The following is a 24,967-nucleotide window of genomic DNA, read 5'->3' on the forward strand; positions in this document are numbered from 1 at the left end:
CAACGACGGATAGCTTTCTGATATTAAAAAAAAAGAACTGATCTATAAACAGACGTTCAGACGCTGTATATTTCGCTTAGTTATGACGGCTAAAACTAGCGGCCGAAAGCAGCCGCCGAGTAGCTCGCCGTGATCGTATAGTGGTTAGTACTCTGCGTTGTGGCCGCAGCAACCCCGGTTCGAATCCGGGTCACGGCAAAGGCGTAAGCTGATCCTTTTTCGCTTGTGCTAAGGATGATAAAAGGTCTACCGCTACTTCATTATGTAATTCATACGAAAACATCTTTGTTTATATATATTTTTCATTAGGAAAATACTTGTGAACGTTATATTTGTTATCATATAGCTTTATACTATTTGTCATCGGTGAATGTACGGACATTTTTTAAATCCATTTAAATAATAGCTAAATGTCTGCATCAGTATGACCGTAAATCACCGCTGAATATTTTGTTTTCTTTTTGTTGTACATGCAGTATGCGTTCCCCGATGAATTCAATGATGTAATGCTAAAGTGGCGTCATATCCTGTTGCTGTAGCGTAGAAAACACAATGCCTTCTTAATCATGTAATGGTTATTGATCTAAATAGACGAAGCTTTGGTTCCCCGAGTTAATCATAAACGAGCTGTCTTGAAACATATTCAAGCTTTCTGATTTTTAAGACACGAAAGTCTTTTGCTGTCGCACATCGAGACTTTTATTTTGAAACGAGTCGGCAGGATATCGGTTGTTTTTCAGTCTCTTGTTAACGGAGGTTTCATTGAATCTGACTGGCAGTAAGAGAGGGGTAACGGGTAACCGCATCCATTGTTATTGTACTTTTAATTTTTTTTTTACCGGATGACGACAACTCATCTCTGAACGGGACCCCTAAAGCGGACTCCCCACCATGTCGGCTGAGGAGGAGAGGGGGGTAGTTCGTGTCAAAGTCAAGGTGAGAAATTGTGGGGACCGAGAGGCAGGTACAAACCCTAACCGCACACACACAGAGAACAACACAGCGGGAAGGAAACACAATAACACACAGCAGTCCACGTAGTCCAGCCAGGCCAGGAGACAGTGTCTGGTTGCGTGTCTGCGTCTGTCGAGGTGCTTTTTTAATTAGCCCATCATCGCTTGACTTCGCTGGCATCTTTGTTGTTTACACATTGCGATGGCATCTTGATCTTTCGTTTACTTGGCATACGTGCATTCTGTGTAATAATCGTATGAATTTAATCCTTAGGCGACACACACTTTTTTTTGTAGAAATATGTTCATTTGTCGTTCTATTTAATTTGCTTTAGTCATGTTTTGTTGTTCGTGTCATATAATTGTTATTGAAATGCAGTGACGTCGTTATCATTCTGTGTTATAGTAATAATGTCCATGTCTGTATATTTATTTGTAAATCCACGATGGTAAGAGAAAAACGTACATAAATATATAGCGCTGACCTGATAGTGAGTCATGTTTGCTCTTAAGTGTCACATGATCGACCTGCCATGAATTCCCTCGCTTGTTTTTCAGTCATTTCACAGGTCTGCGAAAAAGCAGTGTACCCGCTTTTTGAAAGCAACATAGATGTTGTTTGCAGGTCTAAGAGAACCGCCATAAATGATTAAATGACACTTAACTTGCTGGCCCATTTTAGAACAGCACCCCTGTTTCTTTAAGAAGTCTCTTTAGACCAGAATGTAGGTCACTGAATTTTAGTTAAATCACAGTGAACTTTTGATTAATCACTGCCATGACATTAATTCTTGAGATATGAGATGCTATTTTATTCACAACTGTAGGCTACATCCATGTTTTAATCCTGTCCATGTTTGTGTATGAGAAATTTGTAACAAACAAAATGCTATTTAATAAGTATGAAATGTTAAAACGTATGAACGTTGTCAGTTTTTTGTGTGTGTCTGACTATGGTGACCACAAATCAGTTTGAAACGACCCTGTAGCACCAATTAATTTGTTTATGGAAGTGAATACTAGATTTGTCATGATTTATGCCACATAACTTCTGTTTCTCACAGCGTTGATCCCAAGTGATGCAGTGGTATTGTTAACCAAAACTTATCTTTTTCAGTATAAAATAAAACAAAGCTTAAATAACAAAAAACATAAATGTTAGATGGATATACAAACTAATAAAAATGACACATCATTTATTAATATTTTAATAATAAATAACACATAAACCACATTTTGGCAAAGAAGAAAGAATCTGGAGATGCGCCTACACATGAGCGAATAATTCAGAACATTTTGATACAATTTGAATTATTCTTTTAATAATTTTTTCCAAGCACTCAAGTCAGTGTCATAATGGCAACCCATTACACATTCTGCAATAATACATTGATTTAGGTGAAGTGTGAACCTTGACACATGTGCTGCAATATGACCTGCACAGATGACCTTGTAGTGCTGTGTTTTGCAGGTGTTTTAGTAAAGTTCAAACTCAAAGCAAATCGTACAACCCTGAGTGAGTTTCCCATGGTCGGTTGCAACATAGAAAGAGACTCAGCAGGCAGTAAATCCACCTGAATAAATAATGTCACCTGATTGGGTGATTTCCATTTCAGAGGATAGAGTGATTAGCCTTTCAGGACCTTGAGATAATTAACAAAACAGGGTTATAATAAATAGGCAGCTTTACCCTTTTTTTTTGTTTTTCTAATATTGCACTTTGGAAATGGGTCTGTTTGCAGAAGTGTGAAGGGGTGTTACCAGTGGAGTTCCGCTCTTTTGCTGTTGATCCTCAAATAACCTCACTGGAGGTGTTGCAGCATATCCTGATACGGGCATTTGAGCTGAATGGGTGAGTTCGAAATTGCAAAATATATTTGTTTTGTGCTTATTTCCATTTTCTTTTCTTTTTTTTTCTCTGTTTTTTTTTAATGGCGGTAATCCAATTTTTATGACTGTTTAATAGCAATTATGGGTGAAATGAACTGCGGAAAATATATTTGTCTTTTTTTCTCTGGTTTCCTGCAGGAAACGCAACTTTGGGATAAGTTACCTGTCCCGTGACCGTGCAGGTGTGGAGGTCTATGTGTCTCTGCTGTCCGACTGGGATTTAGATGCAGCATTTGTCAGTGCGGCAAAGCCTTTCCTCCAGCTAAAGATGGACATCAAACCATCAGAGGACAGTGAGTGAACTCCACATCTTTCTATTTAGAGAGTATTAAATGCCTGTCAAACTCTGAAAATCTTTGACCGCTCTGCCTTCTCCACTTTAACCACAAATCAATAATCGATCGGTTAATAAATACAAAGCTGTCTAATTATAGGTTGTTTTTGGGTAGTTGCTCTTCCTTTCAAATTATTGTGTATTTTCATAAGACTATGCACTGCAATTTTTTTTACGCTCTGCATTTACCTCTAAATAAAACTAATCCAGACTCAAATGTTTTTTTTAAATTATCACATTCCTCCTAAGGTCCTGTTTTGGAGGATTGGGATATAATCAGCCCTAAGGATGTGATTGGCTCAGACCAGTTGCAGGGAGAGAAGAGGTCGTTGGCTTCTGCTGCACTTCCTTTCACACAGTCGCTGCTGTCCCAGGTTGTTCTTGATGTTCTTCACCCTATCAGCCAGCTGTTTTACCAGTCAATGTCTGCTGCAGTCAGACAGATTCACAGTCTACTGCCTTGATACTGTAATTAATGGCAATTACCCCCAAACAGTTGAAGTCATTAGATATTTCAGGAGTTCTTGAAAACCTCTTTTACTCTTTTAACAAACAGCTTTATGCTGCTTTTGTGTTTATAAAAGTGATATATTAATTTGAGATTAGCTGATAGCTGATTAATCATGGGCCTGATATCTTATGTTACAGAAATGTTTCTTTTCACCCGTCTTCCTCCTAATACAATAGATTTTTGCCAGAATCTATAAATATTGACCATTTTTATGTGTATTTCTCACTTTGTAACTACCTTCACATTTAGGTGGGTCGCACTCTATCACGTGTGCAGCAGGCCTTGAGTTGGTCCTATGGGGAGGAAGTGAAACCATTCAAGCCTCCCTTAAGTGATGCTGAGTTCCACAGTTACCTGAACAGCCAAGGTCAACTGACCCGCCCGGAGGAACTTAGACTTCGTATATATCATGGTGGGGTTGAGCCATCCTTACGCAAGGTAACCAGACTGACTTGGAGGGAATTATCATTTATATCTGTATATAAATTTTGTTTAGCTCCAAATACAAATTATTATTGTATTAAGTCATTTTTTTTGTTGTTGTTGTTGTTTTAATTAAAAAAAAGCTAATAACACTTAAATTAGCCCAATTGTTTGTATTTAGGACTGGGGAAATATTTTAGATAATTTCTTACCATGCTTTCATAAATAGTTAAGTGCAATTTTAAAAAGCTTTTAGTCTTAAGGCAGGCAATCCTCTTTTTATATGAACTAATTTTCTCCATCTCTATTTTTGTGACAGGTTGTTTGGCGATACCTCCTTAATGTGTACCCAGATGGTCTGACAGGACAAGAGAGAATGGACTACATGAAGAGAAAGACAAGAGAGTACGACCAGCTTAAGAGCGAATGGACAGCACGGGTCAGTGCAGAGGACCTGGAGTTCATCAGGGGAAACGTTCTGAAAGATGTTCTTCGAACAGACCGAGCACATTCTTACTACGCAGGCTCAGAGGACAGCCCACATCTCACCGCCTTGACAGACCTCCTCACCACCTTTGCTATTACACACCCACAGGTAAACACTCAGTAATGTCCTTCACTCAAACTAGGATGTGTCTTTACCTCTGTGGGAAATAAACAGTTCTTGTTTGTTTTCACAGGTGTCTTATTGCCAAGGCATGAGTGATATTGCCTCGCCAATCCTCGCCGTCATGGATAATGAAGCTCACGCCTTTATTTGCTTCTGTGGCATTATGAAACGTCTTGAGGGCAACTTCCGCCCTGATGGACAACTTATGTCCATTAAGTTCCAGCATCTCAAGTTGCTTTTGCAGTATTCAGACCCTGAGTTTTATGCCTACCTAGTCTCAAAAGGTGCAGATGATCTGTTTTTCTGTTACCGCTGGCTGCTTTTGGAGCTGAAGCGTGAATTTGCTTTTGATGATGCCCTGAGAATGCTGGAGGTCACCTGGAGCTCCTTGCCACCTGATCCACCTGAGACAGAGGTGGAGCTTCTGGGGCCAGCTTTTGAGGCGGATCAGTCCTGTGTCTTGCAGAATCTCCATCAGAATGTGGACATGGAGGAGATTGAAGAGAAGCAGACGGAAAGGCAGAGGAGACGTCACATGCTCAGACCGTCCCGAGAAGAAGGAGATGGGGGGCGTAACTTCATAGTGGATGAGGAGAAGGGGCCTCGGAAGGAAGGTGAAGGAGAGTACGGTGTAGATGACATGGTCAAGAACAATGTCACAGCTCCAGCTCCATCATTTGAGAAGCAGGCAAGTTTTGGTGAATTCAAGTATTATAGCGGCCGAAATGAGGACAGCTTTGAGATGAATGAAAACGATTGCTCTGATCCCACGTTATCTCCTGTACAGTTTCAGTCTGCACACTCTTCATTGCCATTCTCGGTCCGTCAGTCAACAGAGGAAAGTGAGGATGACCCTGGAGAGCAGGTACCTCTTATCGGCAATCATACACCATCTTCTCCAGGGCAAAGAGACTCTCCCAATGGTCAAGCAGCTTCCCCAGCATCATCTCTTCCTTCTGGTCTACCAAATTGGAAGAGTAGCTCAAACCATTCACCGGAAGCATCTAATTCTCCATCTAGCTGGAGAACGGCATCTCCTGATGCCCTTTCAAAATGCACATCCTCTTCCTCTAGTGGAGACAAAGCTGTGTCTCCTGATAAACCTCCTGGGGGGTTCACATCCTCACAAGCTGTGATAAATGAAACTGGGGCTCAATCCCCATCTGTGGTCCCAGGGAGATCTTTACTGGCATCTCCATCGCAGGGTTACAATCGTTCGCTTCTCTCTTCTCCTGTTTTATCCTTTGGCAAGTCGCCGTCTTTGCCCAAAGCGTTCTCGAGCAATCTTCCCTCGCCATGCAGACCCACCGGGTCTGGCGTAACTTCTCCAAACACAAACAAACCAGAAGGAGGTGGAATTAAACCCTGCTCGCTTCCTCCTCCTCAAGAGTTTGGAAAAGGGAATCCCTTCATGCTTTTCCTTTGCTTGTCAATCCTGCTGGAACATCGTGACCACATTGTCAAAAACAGTCTGGATTATAATGAGCTGGCCATGCACTTTGACCGCCTGGTCCGTCGCCACAACCTTGGGCGTATTCTACAGCGAGCTAAAGCCCTCTTTGCAGACTACCTGCAGAGTGAGGTATGGGACTCGGAGGAAGGGGATGAAGTCAGCTTGGACTCCCCAACCACAGCAGCAACATCACCCCAAACACCTACAACTAGACCTCCTTTCCTTAATGTACAGCCCTCTCTGGGTACCTTACCGAATTCAACCTATAATCTGGCCAATACCATTCCCTCTCCAACAACTCCTGTTGCGCTCTCTCCATCTGATTCCTGATTCTGTGCAGTACTAGATCATCTCCAGAAACCAGCTCCGGACCACAAACGGACCCAGAAGCAAGTTTTACTGTACCTTGCCGAGTCACATCATACCTTTTGTGCTTTACACATGCTTAATAAGACTTGTTTTATGTTAACAACCAAAGCTTAGTGACTTTCTCATGTCTCCCTTTCCCTGTCCAACAAGTCAAGCCCCCTTCATTGTACTGTATCTTTTTTTTAATTGCACTTTATTGATTGTCCTTCGAAAGGGCAGGCCAGTTTGTGTCTCTTTTCACTTTGTAAATAACACTTTCAAAAGACACATTATCAACACGTAAAATGCGTTATAGTAACCTAACTTGCTAAAAGCAAAGCAACAAGATTATACTGTTATTTATTTCTGTGCAATCTTTATTTTGGCGAAAAGGGTGTCTTCAGCATCCTCTGAGGTTATCGTGGCTGTGTTGTAGGGTGGAGAATGTTTACTTAAGTAAAGCTTTTGAGACGCTCTCTGAAATGTATTCATGAATTTGTTTGACATTGCCAGCAGCAAAGGTGTATTTGTTATACTGATACTTGTCATCCCGTGCTTTATGAAAAACCGTAAGCCTTGACTTTTGTTCGTATTAAACATTTGACCAGACATGAAGGTGCTGATGCATTATCCAGTATCCCATCAATGTGAAACCACCTGTTGTAGAATAGGTAACATTCAGCCCTAATCTTGAATTGATCACTGAACTATGAGTAGAAATCTTCTCTAGTGTACAACAGCTATTTGGCCGGTCAGCTGTAGCTCTACACGCAGTGGATGTTTTGGTAAAGCAGCCCTCTTAATTTGGTTTCACTTATCCTCGCCTTTGTTGGAGAAGTGCCTCGTTTCACTGAATTAGGCATTTTTGTCTCTTTCTTCTATGTGTAAATATTATTTCATTGCTTTCATCCTTCTTCCACCAAAGGTTTGTCTGTTCATTCGTTGCCATAACGACTTTATCATCAAGAGGCTACAATCAAGGATCCCTGCTGTAAAAAAAAAAAAAAAAAAAAAAAAAAAAACCCTGAGTATTACAAAAGTGTTTAATGCCTTTAGCAGAATGCATTTCATTGAAGACCTTAGACTCATTCTTTGTCTTAATACCAAGTGTTCTTTTCTCCTTTTTTCTAAGTGCTAAAACTATAAACCTGCACATGGAAAGTAGAACAGTGATGAGATCTGCGTATGCTTGTATGTTTGCTTCTCTGATTTTTGTTTGTGTATGATAGTATTTTACTTATATTCATGGAGAGACTTGCTAGATTGGATGCTTGCAATACTCCTATTTGTACAATAAATTCACTGAATATTAATTGATCAGTGACATTTCTGTGACAGTGACATAAAAAAAAGTCATTAATCTTTTTTTTTTTTTTTTTTTTTTTTTTTTTTGGAACATGGTAGCTGGTTTCTAGTTGCTCTAAGGTAGTAGATCATCTTGGACCAGCAACAAACCAGCAGCTGGCTAGTCGAACTGTTTTTATATCTGGTCACTCAGCTAATAACCAGCTACCATGGTTCAATGGTCAAACGCTGCATTTAATGTGGACATGATTACCAAGAGAAAGCTTTCTTTCAAAATATTTTTTAGTTGGCGAATAATTTATGTTTGTTTCTTCTTCTTGTAATACTACAGGTTGTTTGTTGTTGAAAGAAATGTGTAGACTAGATTTCCAAAATAATTAGTTTGAAATGTTTGGGAAATAGTCTTGGAAGTCTTGGAAGCATTGCTGGTTTGATGAAATAAGATGTTTTATGTATTATTTTTGGCACACAGCTTTTATGTAATTTGTTTTGTTTCATTGCTAATAATGCAAGTGTGTGACCTAAGCATAATTTATTACTTCAATCCAGCCAATGTGGATGTTTTTTACTGGCTTGCAGGATTTTACTGGGATTGGGATGGTCCTAAGATATATAAAATCAAGAAGGTTTAAGGCGATTATTACGAGTTAAAAATGTAACTACATATAAATTATTGTGTTATGCTTGTGACTCGCAAATATAATGCTCAGTTAACTAAAGTAAACCAGGCTTGATGAAGCATGAATGAAAACGAGAAGCATATGTCTTGTCGGACAAAATCGCGTCATTGCTTCATGCCGCAAATAATATCGTGCAGTGTGTCTCTGACTTAAAGGGATGGGTTACTAATTATTATAGCATGTTTAAACGATAAGAATACCTCTAAATCAACAACCATCATCCTAAACCCAAAGAAAACATTTTTGTTTTACAAAGCTCTTTACAAAATAATGAACATGTACTATGCTCTCTCGTTGCTGTACACTTTACACTTGTGCCGCTCAAAACAGGTTTCTTTCTTTTGAGGCATCTGAGACGCGGAGTATTTCGTTTAAAACGATTGTTTTGGATCAAAATGCCGAAACCCGGGATCGAACCAGGGACCTTTAGATCTTCAGTCTAACGCTCTCCCAACTGAGCTATTTCGGCAGATAGTGTGTGGCTGTAGAAGCACGGCTAGTTAATGCCCTCAAAGTAGGTACAAATATGTAGTGTTATTAGTTTCTGCCAACCGGCCGAGTTGATGAAATCACAATGTAACTTACTGTAGAACAATGTAAATATTCGCTGTTTCTCTTTTTTTGTTGTTGTTTTTTTAAGTCTGCAGCGCCCTCTTGTGGTTGCATACGTCATCGTGGAGTATGCGCCATACGTCATCGATAAGTGACCGTTATAAAATTTGTTCATAATGTTTTATATAGAAATGTAATCGTTAATGACGCCTGAAGTTGCAGCCAAATGCAACCACAGGAGGGCGCCGCAGTCTTCGAAATGATGACTATATAGAGCCACGTGGTGTAGCAGTTTATTCGTCGGGCCAGTGGCGCAATGGATAACGCGTCTGACTACGGATCAGAAGATTCTAGGTTCGACTCCTGGCTGGCTCGCTCTTTTCTTATCTTCTTTCAAATAACCCGTTAGAGCATTTCTATGTGTATCTTAGTCCACCGTAAAATGAATTTTTTGTCATTAATCACGACCAATGTCATAAAACTTTATTTTACTTTACAACTTTATTGTGGCAGCAAAGCAGCTTACAGAGGTGTGCATCAATCAACAGTCAATCCGATTCATGTCACAAAGGCTAATAAAGCAAGCGTTTTTTGGTTAATATCACATTTCATTATAGAACAGCTTGGCATGTTAAGGTCCTTCCAGTTGCTGGTAACTGTGTAAAGCAGCTGGTCCTCTTTTCATTCCTTTTGGAAAACAGTAAGAATATTTTGTTAAAATGAAAATGTATTCACTTTATGTAGCAAAAAATAATACACATAACCTCTTAACATAAAATTACAACCTTATTGTTGCACTCAGGAACATTGTGACATGGTTTTCTTTCTATGTCGTTTTCCAGATTTGTACAGTTAATTATTGCAAACCCTGTAAAAAGACTGCGGTCTTGGAACCTATAAGAGATAAAGAAAAGCAAATATTATGTAAAATGACTGATAAACAATGCACAACCTAAAAAGTAATGACATTGCACATAAGGACCACCTATACTGGCCTTACGATAAGTAAGTAGCATGAGATATTTTTCTCCTACCGGTATTTAGAGATGTCAGCGACACAGACTCTTTCTCTGGTTTGTTCAGAGTCTTGCCCACAGTCAGGTTTGCAATAACTCCACTCACTCCACTCTGTTAAAACGCCCTGCACTGAACACAGTCAGAAAGTGTTTCGTTACTTTATACAGTACCTAGAGAAACGAGGATTTGTGAACGGCAGTGAAGGCTGTTATGTCCTAATTTCATTCACACTACCCATATACAGAGCGAGCATAATTTTTCAATGTCGTAAACGTGTTGTCTTTACAGCAATTTCAGACAAAGCTATGATTTTTATTTTCACTCACTTGGACAGTTGTTAATGTCATAGCAGTTGCTATGTTGAACAATCTCTCCTTCACAGTGGGCTCCATCGTGTTTTCTTTCAATACAGTCTCTCAATCTCCTTCGGGTTCCCTCTCTGTTCGCACATCTAATGGTTTTAGTTGAAGGTTGTTTACATTTACTCCACTCTTCCCATTCGGACCATATCCCATTAACTGACAAAAAATAGAGAAAAATATTATAGGGTAAAGAATAGATTCACATTTTTTGTTCATTGTGTTCCTCTACTTACCTGGACAGGGCACGTCAACGACGCAGACACCAGTTTTTTGGTCTTCACCTCGACACTGTCTTCCACCGTGTGCGGGTTTAGGAGAATCACACTTCCGTCTTTGAGTCTGCTGGCCCACTCCACACGTCACAGAGCAGGGCGTGGAACCTGTCCAGGCGCCCCAGTTTCCATCGTCTGTGAAGCAGAGACATAAATCTGTAGTTTCTAATAATCTCTTGTCCGTCTGGCTGTTTTAGAAAACAAAGAAAGCAAAGTATATTACCTGGGCAGAAAGGTAGTCCGCTGCAAGGGCGGGTGTCCGTGTTGGAGCCTTCGCAGTTATTGCCACGTGGCACCACAGATGGAAGAGGGTTGGTGCATGTCCTTGTACGAACCTCTTTTTCAGGATTGCGTCCTTCTTTAAGACAAGTAACTGGGCAGGGACCCCATCTTCCCCAACTCGACCACCCGCCGTGAGCTAGACATCAAATGAGAGTGTGCTCTTAATTTTTTGTATCTTAGGTATGTTAAAAAAAGACAGAAAACTATACATACTCGGACAGATTATTTCAGTGGAGCAGTTGGTGGCTTCTTCCGCTGCCCCGCTGCAGGAGCCCCCACATTCTGGAATGGGTTCAGAGCATGTTCTTGTCCTCTTTTTCATTCCATCGCCACATGTGACTGAACACAACTGCCAGTTCCCCCACTCTGACCAGCCACCTTCCACTGGACAATGTATACACAGAAACATGAGAAAGGACAGGGAAACATGTTGAAATGTAACAATTGCTTAATGTTCTTTTACCTGGACAGCAAGGTCTTTTCACGCATGGTTTAGTTTGAAGCGTTCCTAGATTTTCAGGGTCTGCACAATCACCAATGCCATAACAAGACCGTCGCCTTTGGGTGACACCCTCTCTACAACTCACCGTACACTCGCCCCAGCTAGACCATTCAGACCACGTCGGCCGCCTGCGGGTCAAAAACAATATACAAGACGCTTCTAAGGGATGTGCATTAGCTGATCTCATTCGTTTCAGTTACATTATCTGAAAGGTTTTCCATAAAAACTGCATTACGTTGTATTAGGATTTCCACAAAAAGACCATCATAGCGACAGATCATCATCATAAAAAAAAAAAATATGTCTGTGTTTTGGTTCTTTGCATCGGTCGATGATTGGATTTTAAAATAATCATGTTGCACTCAAAAAATTAATACAAAGTTGTGGACAACTGAGACGGTTTGGGATTTCAGTGGACTAAACGACTAAAAAAGTCTGCAGGAAGAAGTCTGTTATTTTCATTTTTACTGAAAGATTGACATTAAAAAAAAGAAGAAGAGGAACATACCTATAACATTCATTTACCAATGGAAGATGAATGTTTATTTCATGCTGATTTATTTAATGTGAAAATGTCTGCATGTAATAATCTTTTTTAAAAAAAAAAGAAAAAAAGTAAACCGTGTCATGAAGTAGTTCTCAATCTAATAAACAATACTGAAGCTCAATGTGACACCGGTCATGTTTTTGGGCATAAACATTTTAAATAAGCACCACATTATTGAAACTTACCCACAGGACTTACAAATGCCATCTGCTTCTTGGTAGCCGTAGTTGGTGTTCAAGCAACACTTGTCTTTTTGAACTTGACCCAAAAGACCACTACATTTCCCACGGGACAAGGTAAATGATGAAAAACAGTCCACCATCTGTGAAACTTCAGAAACACACCAAATTAATGAAGACATTTTTACAGTTTAGTATGTGTCATGGCACAGATGATCAGGATGCATTAATGTTTCAAAATAATAATATTTTAAAAAGTACATGATTCAGCTGGTCAATACGTTAGCCATACATCTGCTTAAACTTCATTTAGACATGATGGAATATAAGTAGTCATAAAAACATTTCCAACCTGACTGTGGGACATAGATCCCGAAGAGCACAATCCCCCACAAGATCAGATTCATGGCTGAATCAGTGTGACAGAAATGCTTTCTGAAAGTAGAAGGACTTATAAATAAAATAGATGCGAGTATAAACATCGTAGAATTATGACTAATCAAACAGTAGCCATATAAAAACGAAAACTGTAAAAAAAAAAAAAAAAAAAAAAAAAAAAACGTGGGGGTGGGTTATTAAGTAATGCAAATTAATTGATAAACAGATCGTACAATTTAAAAGTTCAAATACTGATGTATTAAGTTCATACATGATTTCAAAAGTTTAACCAATATAGCGTAAGGTTTGACCACTTACCTTACACACTTCCCTTTAGTTTAGAAGACGAGTGGTTTTGCTTCACCCTGCCTAGCTGCCTTAAAAAATGTCTTACAAAAACCTTGAAGAGATGTTCATGAAAACAGGAATTATTAATTGTGAAACAGGTTAACCAGCTTCCCTTATTGAAAATGATTCTGCAGATTCATCAGCATTATTTGCTGGTTTGTAAAATAATAAAATAGTTTCAGTTCCACCCCTTCAGCAGTTCAGTGGTACGTTTCCCAAAACCATTGTAAGCAAACTGTAGTTGCATTTAACTCCTTTGGTAACGGCGGAAACTGCGACCATTTGCTTTTGGGAAAAGCCCCCCAGCGCAGCTGTTGCGCACAGTCACGTATGCAGTTAAAGCGGATCTCTTTGCCAAATTATTTAAAATGTCCTAACATACCAACAAGCAGAACGCGTTATTTCACATAAAAGCTGCTCAATAGCCCACCTGAAATCAAGCTTGCGTGCAAAATGAACTTACCCGATCCGTGTAGGGTTTTTTTAAAGGGGTGTTTCAGGAAAAGGCGTTCAGGAAAGAAAAAAAAACCTCAACACAAGACCTCCGAGGAATATTTTTTCCTCATTTAGTGTTATAGGGTAAACAGCACACTAATGTCAAAGTTCACGAGAAATGAACCTTACAAATCATTCGGTCATGTGTCAAAACTTTATGCTTGGGCCTGACAAATCTGTCACTCATTTATTTATTTATGAATGTACAGTATGTTTTGTCAGTGACTATGTGGGTCATGTGAGTTCTTGTTTTTGTTTTTTTTACATAGCAATATCAGAGAACATTTCAGCATTGCCGGTTTTTGCTCTAGGTCTATATCGCTATCATAAACGAAAATAGTTCAAATGCAAGTAAGCAGAAGCAACACAACAACTAAATTATTTAGTTACCAGTTCATAAAATCATCACTGATTCAGTCCAACGACTCGAATCATTTTCGGATGACTCGTTTAATAAGGACAACTCGTGGTTATTAACTATAGTTAAACATAATTTATTTTTCCATAATTCTTTTTTATATTCCCGTGTTAACGATTTTATATTTAAAACACGTCTAATCAGCCAAGCATTCACATAATGTATCTCACAACTCTGTACTTTAGTTATATCGGATCAAATGCAAGTGATCAAATCATCATGAAGAGCAACTGAACACCTGAGAAGAGATGATGCCAACCCCAAACCAACATAAAACACTTTCACTATAAAAACACAATTTTACTACATGTTTGATCGCAACAAATAATCATTGCTGTTAATAGTGTTCGCTGTCTGTTGCATGTAATTAACAGCATGGTTTATAGTTCACATTTCTGGCATATGAACATCATATTGACAGTCACCACTAAGCTACGCCTACATATAAAATAGAAACTTTCTTTTTCTTTTCTTTTTTTTTTTTTTGCAATGATATGTATTGTGAAAGGCGCCATACAAATACGAGTTCAGTTGAAGTGCCATTGACAAATCATCCTGTGTGGGTGTGACACATGGCCAACATCTGCATTTATTGTGAATATTTTAGGTTTATTCGTGCAATTTTTTTTTTACAAAAAATCCTTCTGTGAGGAATTGCAGCGCTCTCTACAACATATAAGGAAAAAGCTGAACACAAACCTCATCAAATGCTTTGTAATCCATATTCAAGATGAGCTAAATATATATATATATATATATATATATATATATATATATATATATATATATATATATATATATATATATATATAAATCATAATATAAATTCGATTTATTCTTTAGCACTCCCGTTCGTTTTATGGACAGAGCGGACATTCAGCTAAATATCTCCTTTAGTGAAGCGTTGATCTGAAAGTGAATCTGTTTACTGTTAGACTCCGATTTAATTGCTCCATCTACAGGAGCCCATTGGAACTTACTATGAGTATTAATAAAAGATATATATTTATATCGTTTGTTACGATTTAACAATATTTACTAACATAAATAGAATTGTGTATGTAGTATAGTATAATATAGTACAGTAGCTCAGAGCACAAAGTACCTAACCCGTTTCGGAACGTTTTCAACCCTCGCGGGAAATAACATTTATGATTCATACAGCGTCATTTCTATTCATCTAGTTCCTACTGGCTGAATCTAGCCACTTTGTATTACGTAACATTCACGCCATGCTTTTTCTTAGCTGTCAACCACACGACCGCCTGCAGAACCTAGAAAGGAAAACAAACTCTGAACCAAACCCCTCCGCTCGAGCTGTCATTGGACAAACGTGTTTCACGTGAAGTCACGTGATTGGGTCATACGTCAAACCGCGGCGAGGGGCATTTCTTACACTCATGCTAAACAAAATCGCGTGTAGATGTGAATTATTCTACGCGTGTTTAGATCTAGTCACGGCTGTGTTAAATGTAAGTGGTAATATTTATTTTTATTTCTTGTATTTATTTTACTCTTTATGCTCAGCGGCCTCAAAGACTACTTTGGGCCGAAGAGCGACCCCTTCAGGCTAATTTATAAACATTACGCGCGTCTTTTCTAGTTCCTTCACTTCTGTCATCCCTGACAACCGAGTAATCAAAGTGAATGGGGTTACTAGACCAGATTGAGCAAAAGTTGGTGTAGGAATAACAGCGATGGTCATCGCTTGATTCGTTTTTTTGATTGGATTTTTAAAGCAGAATGGATATAACAGAAATCTGAAATGAAAAGGCCCGTATTTGTTATCTTAAACCTATTTAGCCGTAGATATTTTGCTGGGAGAAATCTGAATGCGCCTGCAACTAAATAAAAAACAAAAACATGTTAGCGTTAAGCTAGCTAGTGCTAACCTCGGACTAGCATGTGTGGAATAAGAGACGCAAGGACGCAATGATGACAAACCTGCTGTAAACCCACGGGCTATGAGCTCATTTGAGTCTCAAAACAACTTAACTTCACATACGAAGAGTATATTTATATTTTATCGACCGCTGGGAAACTTCGAAGCTGGCCCGTAAACGCACCAAGGTAAACCAGAACAGCTAGTTAGCCAAAACTCGCTGTTTTGCTTAAAGTCTCATATCTGCTTCATCCGATTACTAACCAAGTAAACGTGTCCATATTGAATTATGTGTATGTTGTAGTCTGTTAAACGGTTGCTGTCACCGTTTTGAAGTCACGCTTTTTGTCAGCTGGCTAAATTTGTTGTCTCCGATGTTGATGTTGATCACATAGTCTGCATAGTTTTTAAATTTTGTTGTTTGTCAACATAGAACTGTTAAAGTTAATCAGCAATGGGCTTCATGTCAGTCACTGTTTTTTAATTAGTTGAAGTTTCACCTTGTATTGTGAATTTGTAAGCTTTGCTTCCTTAGCGTTGTCCACGTTAACTTTAAGTTAGATTTTCAACAGCTAACTATTAACAATATATGGGACAAGAGACAAAACGTTACAAGGAAAACGTTAGTGAGCACATTATACAAATATTTCGACTTCATCTTATTTATTTTCATCTTATTTTAGTTCTTATTAAATATTACAATTATAACTAGGCAATTAATGCAATATATTGCTAAAACATTTAAATGTGAATTTAAGTAATGGTGTGAAAAGTACTGTTTTCTGGAATAAAATAAAACAGCATTACTATTAAGAGAAAGGAAGAAGAAGCTTTGAATGTACATCATACTGCTAAAAATAATTGAATTGTTTGTTTTTGAAAGGGTTCATGTTGAAGTATCAAGTTTGACCTTGTGTACACAGAAGACCAAATGCTTTTATGCTGATTGCTTTTACTCTCAAGTTTGAACACTTAATGAGAAGATCTACTGTATATAATCTTCAACAGCTGTTTTTTACAAGTTAGTTAATAATTTAGTTTAAAATAGTTTTCCTGTCTTGCCTTAAGAGTTAAAGGACATCACAGGTGGAAAAGGTAATCTTTTCCCTGACTAATAGATATCACTTTACCAAACTAGTTGATTAATTACATTACAGCAAGATTTGTTTCTTTTTCTGAGCCGTTATGATTAAATTGGCAAATGTTATACACTAAATTATTTCTTAATGTGTAAAATAATTTTCCTTTCTAGACCAGAAATCTGAACACTGGATACAGGCAGGTTTAAAATGTATGATTCATTTGTTGATCTTGTTGAGGGGACATCGGATCAGAAAATAAATGAATTAAAAAAAATTATTTCCAGAAATACATTGGTATATAAAATAATTAAATTGTATAAACAAACCCCTCTGCAAAAACATCAGAATAATGGCAAGTATTACTAAAGTTGAGTTATTTAGGATACTATACTATGTTTTTTTCCTGTGGTGTCTTGCCTTAAAAACAAGGATGAAGCAAGTGAGAGGTCCAGACACCGGAATGCATGTCAGTCAAAACCTCCGCACACTGACTCATTTAGTTCCTCTGTGCGGGTCGCCTCTAGCATGCAGTCTTAGTACAATGCAGATAGGCTGAGAACCAGAATGACTGGTTGCTGACAAGTCTGAACAGTGGCCTCAAAGCATTTCTGATCGCTTCATTCACCTTGTGTGTATATAAGTTAACGTAAAGCCTACACATGTATGGTAGTGCTGTTTTTTTTCATGTTTTCCAGTGTTGTTCACTAACAACAGAGACGTTTTTTGGGGTTTTTTTAGATTGTATTGTCTTAGTCACTGATGGTGGCTACAGTGTAATCCTCTTGTCAGAATCCATGGATTACAAACGCAGTCTGTTTGGTAGGGGTCTCTATCCTCCATATGACCAAACACTCACATCTGTTATCAATGTTCTCCATGCTGAGAGCTATGACGGATGTGACCTTATTCATCCAATGTCTAATAGTTTTTTCCCCTCATTGTTCCTGTATATGTTAACTGTATACTTTTCATAAACTATTTAACCGTGTATGAATGTTTGTTTGTTTTTGTTTTTTCGTCAGTACAATAAAAGTCAATGTCACTCATTGTTGTTTAAAATCCAGATTTCATATATATATATATATATATATATATATATATATATATATATATATATATATATATATATATATATATATATATATATGTGTGTGTGTGTGTGTGTGTGTGTGTGTGTTCCCCAGAAAGTTTGGAAATGCATGAGTGTGAATAAATGAGGAAAGGTGTTTGATTTCTGGGAACACTATCCATTTAAGTTGTTCTATAAACACCTTGTAGTCTCAGGAAGTATGCTGCTTACCAGATGAAAACGCAATATCTTGTTTGTTTCTTTGCTCATGCAAATGGGTCATGAGTGAGAACATGGATCTCTTCAGTATTTTACAAATAGCATTTATTTATGTGTTAGTGTTTGACATGGCTCATTGCCCAGCTGTTGTTCTGTGTTAGGATGTAAGTTATGTGACCTGTGCTTAACATACATGGGCACAGTCAGCTTTGTGTGTCTTGAGGAAGGAAGATCACTATTGTTCTTTCTCTTTTCATTCTGGTTTGATACAGTGGCAATGTTTAGGTGACCTAATTAAATATTAAGTTTTTTTTTATTGTTGTTTTTTTTACTGGTCATACAATTTTTCCACAGCTGCTTTCTTTTCAGGGTTATCTTATCTTTTTAAGTAAACACCCTGCAGAGTCTCATAATGGATTTATCACCTCTCACCCTGTGTGTGTAGACTAAATTTACCACAGACCTGTAATTGCTGATGGCACAGTTTGCATCTGACTGCATCTGACTCCATCTGAAAGATAAAGGTCATGTAATCGGAAGAGGTGAATGAATGAAAGGCCAAAAAAGACAAAAGCTACTTTCTGATTCTCTACATTTCAGGATTTTCTTTTCCTGAAAGCATTTGAGTCAGGTCTTAAAAAACAAAACAAACAAAAAAAAACATTTCCTGTGGCTGACAGAGTGCAAATCACTTTTTTCATCAGACTTGGGTTTGCAGTATTTTCACATGAATTTTTTTCAAAGGCATTTTCAAAAAATAAAAATAAATAAAAAGACTCCAGCTCTAGAATCTAGACATCACAGACTGGAAGCACAAAAGAAAGCATTTAAAGGAACACTCCATTTTTTTAAAATAGGCTCATTCCCCTTGAGTTTGTTTTCCCCAGGGTTAATAAGTTGAGTTTTACGAATCCATTTAGCCGATCTCCGGGTTATAGCACCTTTAGCTTAGCTTAGCATAGATCATCGAATTCAATTCAGCCAGTAGCATCACATTCTAAAATTACCAAAGAGTTTCAGTAATTTTCTAGACTGATTCCTTGATTATTATGTTGTAATAAGAGTATAGTTCGTAATTATATCACCCTAGAAAATCACAACTTTTCATTTTCCACCGGTCTACACAGTATAACTACAGGAGGAACATGGAAAAAGTTTATTTAAAAAAAAAAACTATCTTTTATGAGGATTTTTTTTTTTGCTTAAACAACCCTCTTTGCAGTTTATGTTTTGAAATATCAGACGCTGCACATAAAAAAATCTAAATTAAAAAAAATGTGTTTTGCCTGAAGTGTGAACCTTGCCTTGCCGTGCTTAAACTTTTCATGATGAATCTTTTTTTCCTTTTATTTGAGTCAGCATAGAGGTAATGGGGGTGGGGTGGAGTTAGGACTGAGACAAGCAGCACTGGATCTCAGGTCAAACTCAGGTCATCCATGTAATCTCTGGAGCATGTGCGCTGCACACCAAGTCACTTCACCGGTGATGATGGTCATATTTTGATATTGTGTTGTATTGAAGCGCCATTGCAAAAATTAGCATCTTTGTCTTTTCAGAGGCAATGTCACGGGATGGATGGTTATGAGATTTAGCAGCCACACAGGAGAACCATGGAACAGGTTGAGCAACCTACCTCAGAAACAAAATGCGACGGTCCAGTAGACGTTGCAGCATCCCAGGAGCCCCTTGTGTTCACAGGAGATACGGAGGGTCAGTCTTCTCCGCGGACAGACTTGAACCCTGTTCTTGAAGACTCAACATGGGTGGCAGTGCAGGAGGGTGAGTCCGCATCCTCAGACTGTGGAGGGATGTCAGACCTACAGGAGCCAAGCTCTGCATCAGGTGAGGAGGTGGAGGGCAGTGAGACGTCTGATGCCACAGGGTTAGAGGTCTCACCCAGCAGCAAGGGATCGTGGGGGGGCACTCTGCAGAATGGAGATGGGACATCGCAGGAGAGTCCACAACAGAATAGCGACACTCCTGTAACAGGGCAAATGTTTCCAGGTAAAACTGCCGTTTTTCTTTTTATACATTTTCAAAAATATGTTTTTAAAAAAAAAAAAAAAATTTTTAGCTTTATCTTTTTATTTTCTAACCTAAAAAAACAACTGGGTTTTTTTTATGAATTATTTGTGACCTGGTGTTATACTTGCTAGCTTTGAAATTTAAAAGACCATTATTAGGAGATTAAAATCAATAAAACGCGATAGTAAAATATGGTTTTATTTAGAACTGTTTTATAAGATTTAATTTCACATTCATTTCTTAATAGATTTATAATATATTTCATGACAGAGTTTCTGAGTTACAATAAGCGTGAATAAGTTTGTTTGTAATGTTTTATCCATAAAAGATATACTTTTGCAGTGCTCTGACAAGAGGTGCTTTAAGAAGATTCTTACTATTTCTGTCTCCCATTTATAGATCCTTTACAGAACCCTTCTCTCTCGCTGTCAGACCAGTTACGGCTGGGTCGGGATGACCCCAGTAGTATGGGCCTGAATGTTGAGTGCCGCATATGTGGGGATAAAGCCTCAGGATTTCATTATGGAGTTCATGCTTGTGAAGGCTGCAAGGTAATTTTGCTGAACTTGTCTAAACTACTGCAGTCAAGGTTTTTTACAAACCGTGGGTGGATTTGTGGCCTAAAATAAATAATAATATACCAATATTAAAGGTGCTGTAAGCAATACGATCTGACATATCATGGATATCACATCTGGCTCTGCAAATAGCCAAAACTGCTGCTGCTTTTTTTTTCCTTCAACAAATCCAGTCTGCGTGTGAATGGACAGATTTTTTTGTTTGAAATAATTCAGGGAGAGACTGTATTTTCAGAAAGATTACTAAAATCTCTTATAACCACCTAATACCTTAAATCACTGGGCTTCCTAAAGCTTAAAGTTGCGTTTCTGTTGTGAAATAATTCAGCAGTCCAAGCGCATATTTGCCTTGCTGTTTTTCAGTGAGGAAGTGTCATCTTTTTTTAAAGGGGTTTTTCAGACGCACCATTCGTATGAAGCTGGAGTATGAGCGGTGTGAGCGTGCCTGTAAAGTCCAGAAAAAGAGCCGGAACAAATGCCAGTACTGTCGCTTCCAGAAGTGCCTGGCATTGGGCATGTCACATGATGGTGAGCAGCCTGCATGTAACCACAATTCAAAGCATTCAGAATTTTGACTCTCGTGTTACATCCCACTTAATGTGCAAACTGAATATTAAAGTAATAATTAAAAACATTTACAATTTGCTGCAAATTGACTCCCTAAAATTGTGTATCCTCAGGCCATTCAAGATAAAGATGAGTTTGTTTCTTTATTTGAATGGATTCGCTGAAATGTAATGCTATATTGCTCACCAGTAGATCTGCAGCGAATGGGTGCCGTCAGAATGAGAGTCTGCGTGTGTGTTTGTTTATCCATCATTAGGATGCTTTAATATTTCACCCTCACTGTTTTATAAACGGTTTGAACTGTAATTCTGACGGCTGCCTTTCATGTAATCTTTTCAGAAATTAACAGTCAAACTTGGCATTAATATTTCGATATTCATAAGTTGTTGCTTTATTTTAAACTGTGTGCTTGGTTATGTTGAGAAAAATAAGGCTTGTTTTTGTTTCTTTGCCTCAGCGATCAGGTACGGACGTATGCCGGAGGCGGAGAAAAAGAAGCTGGTGGCTGGGCTCCTCGCTGGGGAGAAACAGCAGAACTCTAGTGGAGCTGACCTCAAAACGCTGGCCAAGCATGTCAACACATCCTACCTGAGGAACCTCAATATGACCAAGAAAAAAGCACGGAGCATCCTCACGGGCAAGACGAGTTGCACATCGGTATGTGCTCCGCTTTCAGTAAGATGCCACAATTACAAGTTTCCTCATACAGTCTATTTGTGTAAGAATGCTTGTTGTTAAAGTTCTAGCAGATACAGTAATCCAATGTATATTCTGACGTTAAACATTTTTTTAATTTAGTTTCACACAAAATAGTATATGATTGATTTGTAGTTATTTCAGTTGTTTTTAATTGTTATCGTTTTATCTCCAGCCTTTTGTGATCCATGATATGGACTCACTTTGGCAGGCAGAAAACGGGCTGGTCTGGAATCAGCTTAATGGAGCACCACCCAACAAAGAGATCGGGGTCCATGTCTTCTACCGCTGCCAGTGCACTACAGTTGAAACTGTGCGAGAGCTCACAGAGTTTGCCAAAAACATCCCTGGCTTTGTGGATCTCTTCCTTAATGATCAGGTGAGAATGATCCATGTTACCGTACTATAACTGCTTAATTTAATGTTAGTGGTTTATTAACTTCAAGCAGTGACTTCTGGGATTGACGTTACCCCCCCATCCCCCTTCAAATATTAGTATTGATCATACATACATTAAATATTGATTTATATTCTTCCACTAAATTAATCACGCACTTTTTTTCCTCAGGTAACGCTGTTAAAATATGGAGTACATGAGGCCATATTTGCAATGCTCCCATCGCTCATGAATAAAGACGGGCTTCTGGTGGCCAATGGGAAGGGCTTTGTGACGAGAGAGTTCCTGCGTAGTCTACGCAAACCTTTCAGTGAGATCATGGAGCCCAAATTTGAGTTTGCGGTAAAATTTAATGCTCTGGAGCTGGATGACAGTGACCTAGCTCTGTTCGTGGCAGCCATAATACTGTGCGGAGGTAAGGCCATGGTGTTTGTTTGATCAGTATATCTTCAAAATGTCCTTCGTTGTTGTTTATACATTTTACATTAGCAAATGAGAACCAAAAGCTTATCATAAGAAGAAAAGCACACTTTACGCTGGATGTAAACCAGTTCATTGTAATACGCACAACATGTCAGTAAATAGCTACAGTAGGAAATGGAAACTAGATTTTTTTTCTTTGCTCTAGATCGTCCCGGGCTGATGAACGTGAAGCAGGTGGAACAGATCCAGGATGGCATCCTGCAAGCTCTGGACCAACATCTTCAAGCGCACCACCCTGACTCTCTTCATCTCTTCCCCAAACTGCTCCAGAAGATGGCCGACCTCAGACAGCTGGTCACAGAGAACGCCCAACTTGTTCAGATGATCAAAAAGACTGAATCTGAGACCTCCCTCCACCCGCTTTTACAGGAGATCTATAAAGACATGTACTGACATGCAAGGACCTGACTGAAGAATGGACTTCAGATTCCCTCCTGAACAGAGAGAGTGCATCTTAATGGCGCTGCGGTGCTGTTTGTTTTATAAAATGAATTTTTGTAAAGGACTTTTACAATTGTTGACTTTGAATACTGACATTTTTCTCTGATTTTTGCGGAGTGTTTTTTTTTTAATTTAAACTCAAGGACGCAGAACATGTAGTTACCGTTTACTACTACTACTACTACTACTACTACTACTACTACCGTCATGTTATTCTTCATTCGCTTGATGAGGGCTAACACCTTTACAAGTTGTCTTTTCTATCATGGTTTTGGTTTGCAAGTGATATCTAGTATGCTTCTTTGAGGAGATCAGAGCACAGTCAAGCTCCTGTAATGCCACTTAATGTATGTGTTTGTAGGGCTTTTATTTTGTAGTTCTTCTTTCCTCCTGATTCTGTTTGATTAGGTACTTTTACTAAAGTAAAAGCTAGACTCCACACAAAACTGTACAGCAAACAGTTATATTATTTTGGAATTATGTTACTTTGTTGAGGGTGTTGTTTTTAGCATCAGCTGCTACAAATATATATATTGTTATTGAAACTGAAGACAATTCTGTTTAATAATTCACTCTTTGGGGAAAACCTATGACAGTCTGATAATTTCAGCTGTTTGCAAGGAAATGTTTGTTCACATGATAGGTTTATAATAATTATTCTGTACTGATCTTTAAGATCTGGTACCCAGATGGTACTTGTATTTTAGCATACTGTCCGGTACCAGTCTTAAAGTCATATTTACTGATATGAGAAAAGACATCACTAAGATCTCATTGTCTCTTTAATAAGCAGTTTTATTAAATTAGGTCTTCCATTATATGCTGATTGAACACACACACACACACACACACACATATATATGATTGAAAGCAAGCTGGCTATGGTTACATCCAAACTAGAATATTATGGTCAAGTTGATTTATAGTACATATCTAAACTTAAATACAGTCTTTCAATCAGATGCATTAATTAATTAATTACTGAATAATCAGGTCATGATAGTTGTTTGTATCAGGATGGAATGGATTTTGAGTAAATACTTGCATTGTCTTTTATTGAAGTAACTTGGACACTTCTAAGTTTAAATGGGGTCTTGTTAAAAACATTGCTGAATTATTTGGGAATTCAGAGTACACGCATTAAAAAGCGCTTTTGATGCTGAATTACATTAATTGGTATAATTATGATGTGCAACACATCTACCATTTCACATCTAGAAGTCTCAGAGATATCTGAGATTGTCTCTTATGGCTGAAATGTGCTTTTCTGATCTGTTTATTCAAGACGGTCTGTGAGGAAACTGTCATGTAGAAACCTGTTACTGTGAAACTAGAGAGCACAAAAATATGAAATGATTCAAAAAAATTTTTTTGCTTATTTTAAAAATACTTTTTTTGTCATCTATTTTCACACCACATGTTCAACAATATAGTTCAACCTTTCCAGTGTGGCCTATCTAAGCAATGTCTTGCTTCACTGACAAGATGCACAAGTGTAATGATTTGTGGGATATTATTTGGATCACAGTAAAACAATTCCAGACATCTCTTAAGTTTTTTGTGATTTCTAAAAAGCTCCAAATATACCTATATTTCACAAGCGGTCATAATAATGAATTAAAATAATTATAATAATTAAGTGTGTGTGTGCAATCTTTTTAATCTCTTA

General features: G+C 38.2%; 3 protein-coding genes and 3 non-coding genes across 11 annotated transcripts; 4 read left to right on the forward strand and 2 right to left on the reverse strand.

Moving 5' to 3' along the window:
- The first annotated feature begins 126 nt into the window (after positions 1 to 126).
- Positions 127 to 198, forward strand: trnah-gug. The gene has a single exon. It is a non-coding gene; the product is annotated as a tRNA-His (tRNA).
- On the forward strand, positions 170 to 7,835 carry tbc1d25 (TBC1 domain family, member 25). 2 transcript variants are annotated; one of them, XM_043246422.1, is made up of 8 exons: positions 170 to 936; positions 2,696 to 2,805; positions 2,982 to 3,136; positions 3,427 to 3,551; positions 3,938 to 4,126; positions 4,431 to 4,706; positions 4,792 to 5,409; positions 5,509 to 7,835. In XM_043246422.1, exons 1-8 carry the CDS (start codon positions 892 to 894, stop codon positions 6,502 to 6,504), a joined length of 2,514 nt encoding a protein of 837 aa, XP_043102357.1. In that variant the 5' UTR covers positions 170 to 891; the 3' UTR covers positions 6,505 to 7,835. The 2 variants fall into 2 exon arrangements, with proteins under 2 accessions (XP_043102357.1, XP_043102356.1); XM_043246421.1 differs by having other exon boundaries at positions 171 to 936; positions 4,792 to 7,835.
- Positions 7,836 to 8,903: 1,068 nt separating this feature from the next.
- trnaf-gaa lies at positions 8,904 to 8,976 on the reverse strand. The gene has a single exon. It is a non-coding gene; the product is annotated as a tRNA-Phe (tRNA).
- Positions 8,977 to 9,361: 385 nt separating this feature from the next.
- Positions 9,362 to 9,434, forward strand: trnar-acg. Its single transcript has one exon. It is a non-coding gene; the product is annotated as a tRNA-Arg (tRNA).
- A 107-nt stretch (positions 9,435 to 9,541) lies between these two features.
- Positions 9,542 to 13,428, reverse strand: LOC122350200 (properdin-like). 3 transcript variants are annotated; one of them, XM_043246512.1, is made up of 12 exons: positions 13,410 to 13,428; positions 12,917 to 12,998; positions 12,573 to 12,655; positions 12,227 to 12,371; positions 11,456 to 11,622; positions 11,206 to 11,376; positions 10,934 to 11,128; positions 10,672 to 10,845; positions 10,403 to 10,594; positions 10,094 to 10,205; positions 9,845 to 9,953; positions 9,542 to 9,746 (listed from the first exon to the last, which is right to left on the reverse strand). In XM_043246512.1, exons 3-12 carry the CDS (start codon positions 12,625 to 12,627, stop codon positions 9,741 to 9,743), a joined length of 1,326 nt encoding a protein of 441 aa, XP_043102447.1. In that variant the 5' UTR covers positions 12,628 to 12,655; positions 12,917 to 12,998; positions 13,410 to 13,428; the 3' UTR covers positions 9,542 to 9,740. The 3 variants fall into 3 exon arrangements, with proteins under 3 accessions (XP_043102447.1, XP_043102445.1, XP_043102444.1); XM_043246510.1 differs by having other exon boundaries at positions 13,377 to 13,427; XM_043246509.1 differs by lacking the exon at positions 13,410 to 13,428 and having other exon boundaries at positions 12,917 to 13,151.
- A 1,773-nt stretch (positions 13,429 to 15,201) lies between these two features.
- Positions 15,202 to 24,843, forward strand: ppardb (peroxisome proliferator-activated receptor delta b). 3 transcript variants are annotated; one of them, XM_043246472.1, is made up of 8 exons: positions 15,202 to 15,331; positions 19,668 to 20,115; positions 20,536 to 20,687; positions 21,104 to 21,242; positions 21,739 to 21,956; positions 22,153 to 22,356; positions 22,546 to 22,789; positions 23,003 to 24,843. In XM_043246472.1, the coding sequence occupies exons 2-8, from the start codon at positions 19,722 to 19,724 to the stop codon at positions 23,248 to 23,250; spliced, it is 1,599 nt and encodes a 532-aa protein (XP_043102407.1). In that variant the 5' UTR covers positions 15,202 to 15,331; positions 19,668 to 19,721; the 3' UTR covers positions 23,251 to 24,843. The 3 variants fall into 3 exon arrangements, with proteins under 3 accessions (XP_043102407.1, XP_043102406.1, XP_043102408.1); XM_043246471.1 differs by lacking the exon at positions 15,202 to 15,331 and adding an exon at positions 15,461 to 15,929; XM_043246473.1 differs by lacking the exon at positions 15,202 to 15,331 and adding an exon at positions 15,467 to 15,929 and having other exon boundaries at positions 21,739 to 21,938.
- Positions 24,844 to 24,967: the final 124 nt, after the last annotated feature.

This window comes from Puntigrus tetrazona, chromosome 8, assembly GCF_018831695.1.
Source record: "Puntigrus tetrazona isolate hp1 chromosome 8, ASM1883169v1, whole genome shotgun sequence".
In the NCBI taxonomy this organism is placed as follows: domain Eukaryota; kingdom Metazoa; phylum Chordata; class Actinopteri; order Cypriniformes; family Cyprinidae; genus Puntigrus; species Puntigrus tetrazona.

Coding starts and splice junctions, on each gene's coding strand:
- tbc1d25 (XM_043246421.1), top strand. CDS start 892: ATGTCGGCTGAGGAGGAGAGGGGGGTAGTTCGTGTCAAAGTCAAG. Junction 937..2,695: donor TAGTTCGTGTCAAAGTCAAG/GTGAGAAATTGT, acceptor GTCTGTTTGCAG/AAGTGTGAAGGGGTGTTACC. Junction 4,127..4,430: donor TTGAGCCATCCTTACGCAAG/GTAACCAGACTG, acceptor TTTTTGTGACAG/GTTGTTTGGCGATACCTCCT.
- LOC122350200 (XM_043246512.1), bottom strand. CDS start 12,627: ATGAATCTGATCTTGTGGGGGATTGTGCTCTTCGGGATCTATGTCCCA. Junction 11,129..11,205: donor CACTGAAATAATCTGTCCGA/GTATGTATAGTT, acceptor TTTGATGTCTAG/CTCACGGCGGGTGGTCGAGT. Junction 9,954..10,093: donor GCTGACATCTCTAAATACCG/GTAGGAGAAAAA, acceptor TATCTCTTATAG/GTTCCAAGACCGCAGTCTTT.
- ppardb (XM_043246472.1), top strand. CDS start 19,722: ATGGAACAGGTTGAGCAACCTACCTCAGAAACAAAATGCGACGGTCCA. Junction 20,116..20,535: donor AACAGGGCAAATGTTTCCAG/GTAAAACTGCCG, acceptor TCCCATTTATAG/ATCCTTTACAGAACCCTTCT. Junction 21,957..22,152: donor CGGTATGTGCTCCGCTTTCA/GTAAGATGCCAC, acceptor TTTTATCTCCAG/CCTTTTGTGATCCATGATAT.